The 14,099-nt window shown below is 42.1% G+C and overlaps 1 protein-coding gene across 1 annotated transcript; it reads right to left on the bottom strand.

Annotated features, from left to right (window-relative positions):
• Positions 1-374: 374 nt before the first annotated feature.
• Positions 375-13,609, bottom strand: LOC128125489 (tripartite motif-containing protein 30A-like). The gene is made up of 8 exons (XM_052762940.1): positions 13,454-13,609; positions 10,951-11,428; positions 8,798-8,893; positions 7,938-8,168; positions 7,539-7,542; positions 2,418-2,537; positions 2,123-2,149; positions 375-1,880 (listed from the first exon to the last, which is right to left on the bottom strand). The coding sequence occupies exons 1-8, from the start codon at positions 13,462-13,464 to the stop codon at positions 1,282-1,284; spliced, it is 1,566 nt and encodes a 521-aa protein (XP_052618900.1). The 5' UTR covers positions 13,465-13,609; the 3' UTR covers positions 375-1,281.
• Positions 13,610-14,099: the final 490 nt, after the last annotated feature.

Genomic DNA, 14,099 nt, shown 5'->3' with positions numbered 1-14,099 from the left:
CAAGCTTTCTGGTAGGGAGGAAAAACTGCTGGCTTTAAAAATGATGTGACCTCATGCCTCTATGAAGGGGATCCAGGTTTTTCAACTGGAGTCAGGAATGAAGGCTGGACTCCTACCATAAATCTGAGAGATTTTGGGGTACAGGCTCACTCCACAGACCCATTGGATTTGAAATTCCACAAAAATCAAAAAAGATTTATAGATATGTACAACAATTTACAGTAGATTTGATGGCAGTTCCCAGGACCTAACAGCAAGACATCAGGAAAGTCAATTATTAGTAATCCCTCCAACCCTGCCCAGTTGGACACTGTAACATGGAAACCCAGTACAGTACCTCTCTCCTGCCCCGCCCCATATTAACATAACAACCATTTACTGAGTTTAAGTGGATGCTTTATTCTTAGTGAATTTATTCTTTATTTAAAACTTATATTATTCATGTTGCATCAGTGTGTACTGCAGCATGTGTGTGGAGGTAGAAGACAATCTGGAGGATTGGCTGCCTCCTTCTCCCAGGTGGATTGGAGTGATTGAACTGTCATCAGGCTTGCTTTTACCCTCAGAGTCTTCTAACAAACCCCACCTTTCTTCTCTTACACTAACCTAGAGTATAGGTGCACTATTTATACAAAAGGGTAAACAAATTATAATAAGGATATGCCTTTGAGGATGTTATTCAGGGGTACACTGCTGTGTGGAGTGGCAGGAATAGAACCCTGGTACTCTGAACTCAGTCTTAGTGGGTACCATTGCAGATGTTTCCTTCTTAAGTTTGGATGAAGCACAAGCATTGTGGTTAACCCAACATACCACTAAGGGCTCATTCCTAGGCTAGAGACTCCTGCATATAGGTTTCAAAACTAGTAGACAAGCTGGAGAAGAACTTTCTTTCATCCGTTGTCAGGGGCAGAAGGAATGGGCTTGTGCAGACATGGCAGAGCTGGGACGAGTGGCTCAGTGGTAGAGCACCTCCTCAGCATGCACAAGGCCCTGCCTTCCCTCTGTGGCACCACAAAACAGGAAGTGGGGTTAGCAGAGGCTTCACCTCACCTAATGAGGAAAGAGTCACTTTCTTTGGGAAAATGGGAAATGATGAATTATTGCCTTGTAACCAGACAAGCAACTGGATCAAGGAAAAGAATCCATGCTAGTTTGTATTGAGAACTGAAGTTCATTAAAAGGGAGAGAGCAAAGGCAGAAACAGTTATAATGATGCCAGGGAGCTCAGGCATATGAGATACATCAGACATGGGGCACTGTGCAGTTATGGGTGAGGGTTTAGGAGGGTGGCCCACATACTGTCATTGGCTCTGAACATGACATAGGATTAAAGTATGGATAAACTTCATCAGGGAAGGAAGGTTCATAGAATCTATAGATGAGAACTCCATGGTTGGAAACATCAAAAAATGAGAGAGTACAAGCTTCTCTGTCCAGGAAAACTCCAACACGACGGGGACGGCCAGTCAGAGAGAGGACCAGGACACTGGCATTGTGGGTGACAGAACACTCTGCAAAGGCATTATATACAGACCCGTTCCTCATCCCTATAACCCAGTAGCCATGTTTCGGCTGATAATTTACATGCTGTTTCGCATCAGGATTATATTGGACTTTGATGCCCTTCTCATTCGGTGCAGGAAGTTGGGGTTGAGCACATTCTCCATCATTTAACCCCAGGAGCCAGGCATCACTTCTAGACACATCCACTTCCCAGTAATGTTTCCCTGAGTGGAAAGCTGGGTATCCCAGGACACCCAAATCATAGGTCTCAGAAATTTGCAAATTTCTTCTAGAATCATTTCGATGTCGTATTTGTCTTTTGTCCTCATTAATGACAATATTTTTATTTCGAACTCGATGCAGGGTCACATGAACTGCAGAAAAATGAGACATATAAGATTCACATGAGAGGCAAGGTACAGCCTTATTAGTGATGTAAGAGGCAGAATCCTAAAGAGACAGTGAGAGGGAACTTGCAGCATCCCTGTTTAAAGTCAGGAAGAGGCAGATTGAGAGAAGTATATTGGGAGAAGTAATATGAAACATAAAAGTTAGTAGAGAAAAAAAACTCTGAAAGACAAGAATAAGAGTGACTGATGGTGTGATTTCTCCTTACCCCAGTAGTATCGAGCATCCATGAGCCCTGATAGGATGAAAATTCACAGTATTAAATGGAGGCAACAGAATCAAAACATTAAAGTCAATCTACTCTCCAGACTATGGGAAAGTTTGGAAATTATGATATAGCACAGGATGAATGATGATGTCCCATTTAATATAATGACATCACTGAGACACACTATCTGCTCTTTTAGTCCCTTTACCCATGTTCAGAAACATCGTTTCCCAGAGAATGTAGCCCCAGCACACCTAGAATCTGACAGTTACCCACAGAATGCAGCTGTTCTCACCTTGAAACACTTGCAGCATGCCTTTCAGATCTGGAGCTCGGAAGATTGTTCTCTGTTTTCTCGGGACCATATCAGGCCGGTTCAGTCTTAAGGTCTGACTCCTAGGGACAACAGATTGACCTCCACATTTCAGACAGTGTGACTTTGACCACCACTGACTCCTTATTCTAACCATAGATGTCCTGGAACTCTCCTGAGAATTCTGAGAAGGGGAGAGAGGGTTGACTACTAATTCTGGAGACATGAGACACACACTCATGAGCCCTCCCACTTACTTGCTGTGTGATGTTGGAAAAGTCTTACTTCTCACAAGCAGAGCTCCTCACTTGTACAGTCAAAAGACTTGTTCCCTTACTCTTCCCCCTTCCCTCCTAGAACTTTTGAGAAATGATGAATTAGTATATTTTAAAACACAGAGTATTCCTGTCTCAAAACCAAATAAATAAATAAATAAATAAATAAGAAAGGAACAACAAAAGAAGTTGGTGCTCAAGGAAAAGGTATAAAGCCTGGAGTGCAGAAGCCTCTCCTGGGTATAGAATGTGGGAAAGCCACAGGAGAAAGTCAAGAGTTCAAACCCTGTTGTCAATATGGCCACTCTTGGCCGGCATCTGATTCTTCTGATACTTCAAGTTCTTTTATTACAACGAGAAAATTTGGCAAAGAAGATAGAAACACCAAATTAATAACATGAGCTCGAAAGATTTTAAAAAATGCTCAACATCCTTAGTCAGAGAAATGCAAGTCAAAAAAGACTGAGAAACCACCACCTTACACCTGTCAGAAAGGCTATGATCAAAAACACTAATGACTGTCTAAGTTGAAGAGGATGTGGAGCAAAGGGAACACTCCTCCACTGTTGGTGGGAATGCAAGCTTGTACAACCACTGTGGAAATCAGTATGGTGGTTTCTTAGAAAATTAGGAATCGAACTACCTCAAGACCCAGCCATGCCACTCTTGGGCATATACCCAAGGAATGCTCAATCATACCACAAAGATACATGCTCAACTATGTTCATAGCAGCACTATTTGTAATAGCCAGAACCTGGAAACAACCTAGATGCCCGTCAACTGAAGAATGGATTAAGAAAATGTGGTACATATACACAGTGGAGTACTACTCAGCAGAGAAAAACAATGACAGCATGAAATTTGCAGGCACATGAATGGAACTAGAAAATATCATTCTGAGTGAGGTAACCCAAACTCAGAAGGACAAACATGGTATGTACTCACTCATAAGTGGATACTAGATATAAAGCAAAGAAGAATCAGACTGCAACCCACAGAACCAGGGAGGCTACATAGCACGGGGGACCCTAAGATTACTGTAGCTTATAAGTTTTGGTTTTACTCAATCACTGGGCAAACCTCAGTGAAACATTTCACTATTAGGATACGAATTTGTACTGTATCAAGCTGATAATAGAAAAAAATTAATTGATTAATTAAAAAAAATAACATGAGCTCCATATGTTCAGAAGGAGCCTGATGCTGACAGCCTGGGTGTGACCCTTTACCTACAAGGGTACAGCTTGTCAGTCTTCTGAAGCATGTGGTCCACATGGGGCAGTTGTGCTCACAGACTCAAGTTTGTTTCTGAAATATTTAAGTACAACCACAAAGGAACTCTGGACCTATTCTGTCCTCATGAGAAACACACTAATACACAGGAAGTTCCCCCAATATATAATGCTGTGAACATTGCAGACAGAGAAGACATGCCCGAGCTAGGATGAATTGAGGAATCAAGTACTTGTTAATGCAGATCCAGAGCCAGACACAAACACACAGTATGGACAGAATGACGGAACCACAAGGAGTCTGAAAGCACCTTAGCTCCTTGTGCCTCATCCCACTGCTGAGCCTGACTCTGCAACTCCCCATCACCCACTCCCTAAAAGACAATCAAATCTGTTCTCATTAGTTACAAAACAGGAAGACCCTGCCTTTCCCTACCTCCTCTTTCTTCTTACTGGAACTCCAGAACAACATTTTGTCAAAATTTACACCAAACCAATTAGACATTTATTCTGGTTGGATACTAAATAATCCTCACCACACAATAGGGCTATTCCTTGTTCCCTTTCAGTTTAACATACCTTATTAGGACAGAATTCACATCCTAGGGAGAAGGGAGAAAACACAGTGAGTAACATGTTCTACATGTTCTTGCAAATCCTGGTCACACTCTCACTGGCTGCAGAAACAAAGTCAAAAAATAATCAAATCTGTCACCCACAGTTCTCCAAGACATGATAAAAATACTGTGCATGGCTCATTACTTGACTTACATGTAAATTAATAGACTATTTTCTGTCTCATACTACAAGACTTCAGAGAACGAAAATGAATAAACAATAGTTTGAAAGCTTAAGTAGGTTTTGTTGTGCTTACATCTAAAGAAGCAAATGACTTTCTTTTGGTACATGTTAGCTATCCATTACCTTACTTGCAACTAACATGTCTGAGAAGCTGTATTCTAAATTATTTTAGTCATTTAGACACAATTTAATGATTAGTAAAGAAGAAGCCACAAGGACCAGTAGGTTAGAATGTCTGATACCTAAAACCAACTAACCATGTCTCTCTCTTTTTCTCTCTCTGTAACTGTTCTGGAGGAAGAGAAGTTCATCTAAAGAGACAGGTGTGTCTCTCAGCTTGACAAATTTCTCCAGGAATCTCACAGTGGGAGAAGGAAAACAGTTCTAGCCAGAGGGAGAACTGGCCCCCTAAAAAGATTTCAAGCAGTTTTAATTACTTGCCAGACCATTGTAAAGTATGAGACTATAACCCAGATAATGGGAGAATGATGGACAGGAAGGACCACTCCTTGACTTGGACTCCTCATGTGTGAAAATCATGGCTGTCTATTTAAACTTTGATCTCACTTAGGGAAACTGAAGATGGAAGAGGTTTGTTTTTTTCCCCCCAATCTCTTTATCTTTCTTCCAAATGTGGCCACATTAACAAATATCCCTTTTCTGCTTTTCAATATTAATTTGGCTCTTTTATATGGACAGATATCAAAATCTGACCGACCAGGTCCACTCAGTTAACCATTTGTGCTAGTTCTGAGAACTAACATTATGCAAGTATTTTTAAATGTGTGGATTTCCCTGGATATTGGTAGATTTAACTAAAGTTACATTCTTTGAGAAATGTGACCATTCTACTAACAGTTAACAATTACCAGGAGCTCCTTGGGTGTGGTTGAACTTCCTAAAAAGGTCCACTTTCCAGAGTGGAATGTGGTATGGTTTAGGCTTGCACGGGACTTGGGTTCGGTGTCACAGCCAAATGCAGTTCACCTGTGCTGCTGCTAAGCTATGTCCAGAAGACACTATTTTCCTTGTACTCATCCACCAGCTCTGGCTCTTACACTCTTTCTGCCCTTCTTCTGTAATGATCCCTGGGCCTTTAAATTAGAGGTGCAGTATATACATTCCATTTAAAGCTGGACATTCTGAAATCTCTTACTATGTCCACCTTCACCAGCTGTGGGGTTCACTATGTAACCCTGCTGGCCTGAAACTCACTATATAGTGAACACATTTAGCTTCATTTGCTTCTGCATTTCAACTGCTGGGATTAAAGGAGTGAGCCAGCACACCTAGCTCTAGGTTGGGAAGCTTATATTTCATTTTCATTGTTCTATGTTTCTCATGTTTTTGTCTCTGTGTATGAGAAGCTCTCAAGTCCTGGGATCACAGGCAGTAGATGCTTGGCTACACATGGCTTTCTCTCATATAACAAAAGCCAACAAAAATAGATCCCATAATAAAAAGAATTCTGAAGAGAACTAATCATTCTAGTTACAGGTGAATTTTGATGCTCAAACTTGTCCTCATAGAGACATCTGTATGCTCATGTCCACTGAATCATTATCATAGTAGACAAAATAGAGTCAACCGAAGAACTAATCACCAGATGAATGGATAAAAATGATGTGATAGTCATATATGTTAAAATATTAGACATTCAAAGCAAGAAGTATTGCCATTTGTGGTAACTTGGCTGAACTCAGAGAATTTATGTTATACCAAACCAGCTGAGCACAGGAAAAACAACACTAAGTGATATTATTTAAATATATGTTATGAACAAAAATTGATCTCACAAAAAGTAAAGATTACAATTTGGGTCATCAGGGGCTGGAGGCAGAGAAAGCTGGGCAGATTCTTTGGTCAAGAGACATAATTTCAGACTTGTCGAGTATGGTAGTTATAGTGAGTATCTATGCGAAGTAACTTAGTTTAGCCATATATGTATGATTCCGTCTAATATAGGTAAAAAAATGTGTGTTATCGATAACAATTGAAACACAAAGAAACCAATAAATCAAAGGAGTAGGAAAAGTTCCTAGGACTACCAAGGTCTATAACATTGACAATTGAGTTGAAAGAAACAAATTCCTATAGAGATATTCATCACCAAAATAAGACTTTGGTTTAAATTATTTAAAAATGTGATAGAGATAAAATACAATAAAAACTTTATAACTGAAGGGATAAAAGAAGATACCTTTCATCTCAGCAACTTGAAGACAGAGGCGAAGAAAACTTTCTGAGATCTTGGATGTTAACTCCTGTGGTGGTATTGTGTTCCCCAAAATATTGTGCACCCTAATAAACTTATCTGGGGTCAGAGACAGAACAGCCACTAGATACAAAGCCTAGAAAATGGTGGCACTCACACCTTTAATCCTAGCACTCCAGAGATAGAAATCCCTCTGGATCTCTGTGAGTTCAAGGCCACATTGGAAACAGCCAGGCATGGTGACACATGCCTTTAATCCCAGAAAGCAAGCCTTTAATCCCAGGGAGTGGTGGTAGAAAGCAGAAAGGTATATAAGGCATGAGGACCAGAAACTAGAAGCATTTTGGCCTGGTTAAGCATTTGGCTGGTTAAGCTTTTAGGCTTCTAGCAGCAGTTCAGCTGAGACCCATTCTGGATGAGGACTCAGAGGCCTTCAGTCTGAGGAAATAAGACCAGCTGAGGATCTGGCGAGGTGAGCTAGCTGTGGCTTGTTCTGGTTCTCTGATCTTCCAGTTCACCCCAATACCTGACTCAGGTTTGATTTTATTAATAAGAACTTTTAAGATTCATGCTACAAACTCCCCTCCCACTGACCATACCACTAAAATCAGAGGCAGTGGGTGAAAGTCTCCAAGCATTTCTACTAATTTCAAGTTCAGGTGAAGGGACTAATGACAGGTGAAAATGTGCTTCACACATGCTCAGCATTACAGCAGGGTAATAACTACCCATGATGCAACAGACCTTCTCTGCAAGGTTCAGCTTCTGTACTTCATTTGATATACTAAAAAAATGCAATTTCCCCTTGCCATCCATGCATGCCATGATTCCCCAGCCTATAAATCTGGTTCAGGCAAGAGCTGAGGGAGGGCCTAGAGAGCCCTACTGTCCCCACCAGGAAGGGTCACAGCAGCTCAGAGGGAGGGAAATGGCTTCCAGGTCCTGACTGTCAGATGCTGGGACCTCCTGCAGTCTTACCTGCAGCATTTCCATGGTTGAGCACTGCAAGTGATACTCCACATCTGAGATGAGGTCTCTCACTGACTCCCTCTGCTTCACCAGCTCACTTTGAGACTGTGCCAGGCTGTTCATAATGTCTTCCTCCTCCTGCTTCAGCTTCTGCACCTCATTCTTCTCCTCGGAGTCCAGGAATTCCTGAAGTCTTTTAAACTCCATCTGAACTTTTTCTACATCACCCTGTATTTGGTTCTTCAGGGATAAGAAAAGGGAGAGGAATTCAGACTATCCTAATGGGACTGGAAGACAGAAAAACACTGTTCTGATGGGGAGTTCTCACAGGGAACTGAGCTTGGGAAGGGAAGGGAGTCTTAAGGAAGCATGTGTCTCTTCTCAGTGTCTGTTGATGACATTCCAAAACAAAGATCTTAGGTCACCTTTACCAAGGCCATCTGAGCCAAAGTGGAATGCTTTATTGTGAATCAGTTTTCACACAGCTGCCCCAGACTCTTTTTCCTGCCTGTAAATCTCCTCATTCTACCTCTGAACCCATGAGAGAAGCTAAACCCCAAGAATAGAACTGTGCCTGTTCCCAAGCATCTTCCCCAACAGTCACAGCTACAGAAAGCACCACAGGAGTGAGATCCAGGACTCAGTGCCCACTCTCTCCAGACCCCCTCCATGGTGTCAGCTCCCCACATAGCCAGGCTCAGTTGTGATGCACTCAGTGTGCAGCCCCAGCTCCAGGGAACAGGTAGAGAGGACTAATCAAGGCCTCTTGTCCTCAACAACTACCTGGGAATGAAGAACCAGTGAGCTTCTTGCCCAGGTCCCTCCCAGGCATCAGCCTAACTCCCTTAGGAGTTAGGGTCCCCACTTGCCTTCCAGAAAGTTCTCTCCTGTTGAAGGTTATCTTTCCACTCATCACATCTTTTCTTATTTGTCATCTGTTCCTGCAGAGCTGCCTGGAGCTTCCCCTGTGGGAGAGGAATTGTAGCAGAGTCAAGATGTGTGCTTAGTAGGACAGTTGTTTCTAACCGAATACCAAGAAACCCTTCTGGAAAGGCAGGAAGCCTAAGATTGTTCTTTTTTATAAATTGGTGCCATGATTTATGAACATAAAATATGTAAATCTTCAGTCTCCAGCTCAATTCATTCTCCTATTCCTACACACAACCCCCACAGAGACAGAGACACAGAAATCTCTCTTAGTCAATCATCCCACCAAGTACGAACCTGTTACTTTTATTCTGGTGTCAGAAAACTGGGATAATTGTGTTAGCTTTTCTGGTCTTTCAGATAAATATAATTAAATATAATATACATGACATTTCCTGCAATTGACAACTGCACATTTTTTTTTGAAAGGTGGTCTTTTTATTTAGTCCGGGTGACCTGGAATTCCTGTATACCCTTAAGCTCATCAGCTGCCAGAGTCCTGGGTTTGAGTCATGCTCGACCACACATGTACAATCTTTGGTCATTTCTCTTCTTTTTTTTAAAATTGTATTTCTTTCTGTAGTTAAGATTTTTTTCCTGCACTGAAAATAGATTTTTTTCATACAATATTTTGTGATTACAGATTCCCCTGCCCCTACTCCCCCCAGCTCCTCCCTACCTCCCTTCCCACTCAGATCCACACCCTGTATGTCTCCTGTTACAAAACAAACAGGATTCTAAGGAATAGTAACAGAATAAAAGAAAATACAGTAAGAGAAATAAAAAACACACTGGAATATGACAAAACAAACCAACCAGATAAAGAGCTAAATAAAAAGCACAAGGAATGCACATAGATGCAGAGACACACAGGTTTCCCTCACATGGGAAATCCATTGAAATCCTAAGCTTAAAATAAATGCAAAGAAGGGGAAGTTAGAAAAAGCAAAAAATAAACAAAAAAGCATAAAACAAACAAAATACTCCCTATATTGTTTGAAGTCGATCCTCGGTGCCTCAGCAGAGACAGAAGCTCACCAATATGCTAAGCCTCCATTTTCCCAAGGAGCAGAAGGGTTCAGCCCTCTTGAAAGAAGTTGACACTCAGCTAGCTCCCTCCAACCACTAACATACACAAGGTTAATAGGGGCTGGGAAGGTTCCAATGCACAAAGTTATCTTGCTTTGGCTGTCCTTGGGAGCAGACAACTCATACAAATCTCAGTCCTTTTTGACTATAGCAAGCCATAATCAAAAGTAAGAACTCCAGGTCTGCCAGGAGTGTCTTAGGATCAAGGTCAGTGCAACTGCAAGCATCATGGGTAGATTCTCCAGAGACTCATTTTTTCAAGATTAAAACAGTCTCAAAACAATTTCTCAGCCTCTATTGATTAACACAAACATTGTAAAGGCTTTGCTGAAACATTTCAAAGTCAGACATAAAGGCTTTCCTTTACATATCACTAGAGCCCAGACTTAACATTGTGAAGAAAGAATCTCCAAATGTGGATTCAGTTTTGAGTGGTCATCCATCTACTGCTGGGCATGGGACCTGTCCTTAAGAATGGTTTATTTCCCCACTGAGACGGCCCTGGAGAAAAATAATTTTTCATTTATAAGTAGCTATCAATTGGAGATTGCTTCTGGGTTAGGGGTCAGGGCATGTGTCCACTTCTTCAAGCTCTAGGATCCCATTTGGTGCAGACCCCTGCAGGCCCTGTGCATGTTGCAACAGTCTGTGAGTTTGTATGTGGGCTCAAAACAAACAGAAAAAGACTCAACACAGAACTTTCCTCTGTGTATCTCATTATGGAATTCTTTCCCCTCTTCCCAGATGTTTCAACTGCCACATGCACATTCTCTTTGCTGCTGTCTGTCACTCATTTACTGACTCCATTCCTGATATCACTAGGCTGATTCTCATATGAGTAAGTGCATAAGTTATCATGTCTTTTAGGACTCTAAAGGGAGGAAAGGATGGAATGATATCAGTCCTTAAGTCTATGATGTCCATATTATTGACCTGTCACCCCAAGTGGAGATTTCCCATCTGTTACTGTCTCCTCCTCTGTATCCCATACCCTCCCACTTCTTACCTCATACTTATAGGCCACCTCTTCAATGGGAGCTGTTTGGTGACCACAGTGAACTCGAGACTGCTCACAAAGGCTGCAGATGACCACCATGTCCTTTTCACAGAAGAGCTGGAGTTTCTCTCCATGTTGTGCACAGACATTCACCTTCTGCTCCTCCTCTGGGCTGGACTTGAGCCCTGTTAGCCTCTCCACTATGTTGGCCACCTGTTGATTAGGCCTCAGATTCCCAAACAGGTAACTCACTCGGCACACAGGGCAGATGCCCTCCCCTTCTTTGCCTTTGCTGGACTCATAGTTCCGTGTGATGCAGGCTCGGCAGAAGCTGTGACCACAATCGACACTCACAGGTTCCTTCAGGAACTCCAGGCAGATGAGACAGGTCACCTCCTCCATGATCATGCCCAGGACTGATGAGGCCATTGTTGCTGTGATCCTGTCTGTCTGTCTGTCCTGACTCCTGACACTTATGCTCAGGTACCTGTGTGATTGGAATGAGGAAATGGGGGACAAGTAAGAAAGGGAAAATCAGCTTGGACGCAGACATCAACAGTGACCTCCATGATAAGGGAAAAGAACACAGGAGAGATATAGGGACAGAAGTTGAATGACATGGCTAAAGGAGCATTTTGTCATACTTTCAAGTCCTCTACTCTAATTTCATCCCAAGTGAAAAATTTCAGAGGCAGGGTTGTTGTTTCCTTTTACTGAAGAGCAGAAAGAAAGTGCTTCCTTCCAACAGCCTTGTGTAACCTACATTCTATCCATTCCTTTCTTTCTCAGGAGAAAATCACATCTTCATTTTAAAAACATCAAACTACTCATGTATCTGACAGCTGTACTTGCTCTTTTATCAACAGTAGTCAGTATCACTCACTCTCTCTGATCCTCTCCGTACCAGTCTCTTACCAGAATTTCTGGTGCTGACCTGGAGTCCCATCTCCTGATACACATAGGTATGATTTCTCTTATTGCCATAAATAAATGACAATGTATGTTTTTGTGCATATGGTCAAGTGAAGTCCTGCACTAGATGTATAGAGATGGCCACCTGCAAGGCTCATTTGTCTTCAATACACTGAAAGGGCATGAACACCATGGCTTGGCGTCTTCTTTAGAGGTCCCTGCTCTACCCCATAGAGTTCAGCAAAGAAAAAAAGGGTGAGAGCCATAACAGAATTGATAGCCAGAACATTCGGTATGTGGAAATATGCCACCAATGAGTGCTGTTTCTGAGGAATCTATTGTCTATAAATGTTGAGAATTTATCTTGCGTTGTTTTACATAAAATACCGTGGCTGCCATTCATAACTGCTGTCATCAACTGCACCTCTGCAGCAGTTAGGTCGAAAGGGCCCCAGCCTGCAGGAATTCTGTTCCCTCAGTATAAGGCTCTCCCAGGCCCATGAGGGAAACTTTATCTAGATCTCTAACCTTCCACTGAACTCAGAATTCAAAGGTTGAGGTGAAATTCTCCTCACTCTGAGAGGTTGAATAGAAAATAACCTTCTCTCCTTGCTGGGGGCTCCCAAATGCCGTGTCCTTTTGCTCCGCCCACAATTAACCCTCCCTACACATGGCTCCTCCCTACCACTTCCTGTCAGCTAGCTACTGACTCAGTCTCGCGACCTCAGGTTAATTTTATTTAATCAAACAAATGTAACATGTATTTGCATTGTTAACAAAAGCAGTAGAAAAAAATGCAACACATCTTAAAACAATATTCCACAGCAATCTTGGCCTAGAAATTTGACAAAGAAATTGATGGGAGACTGTCGTCCTTTTTTAAATGGTTGCTACCTTTTGAGGCCCAGTTGTCTGAATCAGCAAATGCTGCTCTGCCGGAAAACAGCAGCAGTTAGGCCTCAAGGGCGATACCTGGAGGGAATTCTGTTCCCTCAGGCTCCAACTCTTTCAAAGCTATCAAAGGGAATTTAACTAAACCTCACTCCCTCTAAAGAACTCAAGATTGAAAGGTTAAGGTGCAATTCTGCTCTGCAGAGGCTGAATAGCAAGTAGCTCACCTCCTCTCCTTGATGGCGTCCTTCAAAAGGCCCTTGTGCTTCTCCTTGACCCTCATAAACCCTTTCTCACCTGGCTCCTCCCTACCACTTCCTGTCAGCTAGTTGCTGACTCAGTCTCCTGACCCCAGGTGAATTTTATTTAATCAAACACATCTTTGCATCATTAAACACATGTTCCAGAGCATAAACAAAAGAAACACACCTTGAAATAAATTTCTACATCAGGAGACTCCATGTATGAATGTCAGCAAGATAATCAGTTCAAAACCACATTAAAAATTATACTTCAGTGTAAGTTAATTTCCCCCCATAACCTGTAATATTAATTCACAGAAAAAAAACAATGGACAATCAACACCTCACCAGCAAAAGAAAGATAAGAAACTCTTCCCATTCTTTGCATGAAACTATTTGACAATACACACCACTGTTTCAGGATAAAAACTCCACATATGATTAGGTATAGACATAAATTTCCTTACTTTAAAGGCATACATGAGGAGCTGGAGAGGTGGCTCACAGGTTAAGAGCTTTGGCTGCTCTTCCAGAGGTCCTGAGTTCAATTCCTAGCAACCACAGGGTGGCTTCCAACCATCTATAATGAGATCTGGTGCCCTCTTCAGGCATATATGCAGGCAGAACACTGTATACATAATAAATAATAATAAATGAATAATAAATGAATTTATAAAAAGGCATACATGAAAAACCCATGACTAATCTTGTGGGAGCCCGTTCTCAGGTTCCTCGTGGCTTTACCCAGCAGGTCCCCATAGAGGATGATTAGGACCACGGGCCTGAGTGCAGGTGTCTGAGATGGTCTGCACTTGGCTGTGCTGGGGGAGGAGGTCTTTTGCTCCACCCCTTGGCATCTCTATAAAAACCCTGGGGCAGAGACAGTCAGGGCCCCTTGGAAAAGGTTCCAGGCCCTCTCGAGGCTGTCCTTTATTTTCTATCTGTTTATCTCCGCAATAAATCCTATCTAATATTTCCTGCTGCTCGCACTCAAGAAAACTCTGGGGAACTGTAGGGGTGGTTGGGTAAATACCCCACAGAATGGTGCCTGAACAGGGACTAAAGAAAAAAGAAAAAAAGGGACTAAAGAAAAAGAGGGGACTAAAAAAGGGG

Source organism: Peromyscus californicus, unplaced genomic scaffold (assembly GCF_007827085.1).
Source record: "Peromyscus californicus insignis strain IS unplaced genomic scaffold, ASM782708v3 Scaffold_4__1_contigs__length_199733344, whole genome shotgun sequence".
NCBI classification, from domain to species: Eukaryota; Metazoa; Chordata; class Mammalia; order Rodentia; family Cricetidae; genus Peromyscus; species Peromyscus californicus.
The sequence above is the reverse complement of the archived record's forward strand: the minus strand, read 5'-3'. Positions and strand labels throughout refer to the sequence as shown.

What these genes read in the sequence shown, in the direction of transcription:
- LOC128125489 (XM_052762940.1), bottom strand. An exon ending in CATGCTGCAAGTGTTTCAAG is followed by an intron (nt 2,150 to 2,417) that starts GTGAGAACAGCT and finishes TCATCCTATCAG; the next exon opens with GGCTCATGGATGCTCGATAC. An exon ending in GGATGCTCGATACTACTGGG is followed by an intron (nt 1,881 to 2,122) that starts GTAAGGAGAAAT and finishes ATTTTTCTGCAG; the next exon opens with TTCATGTGACCCTGCATCGA.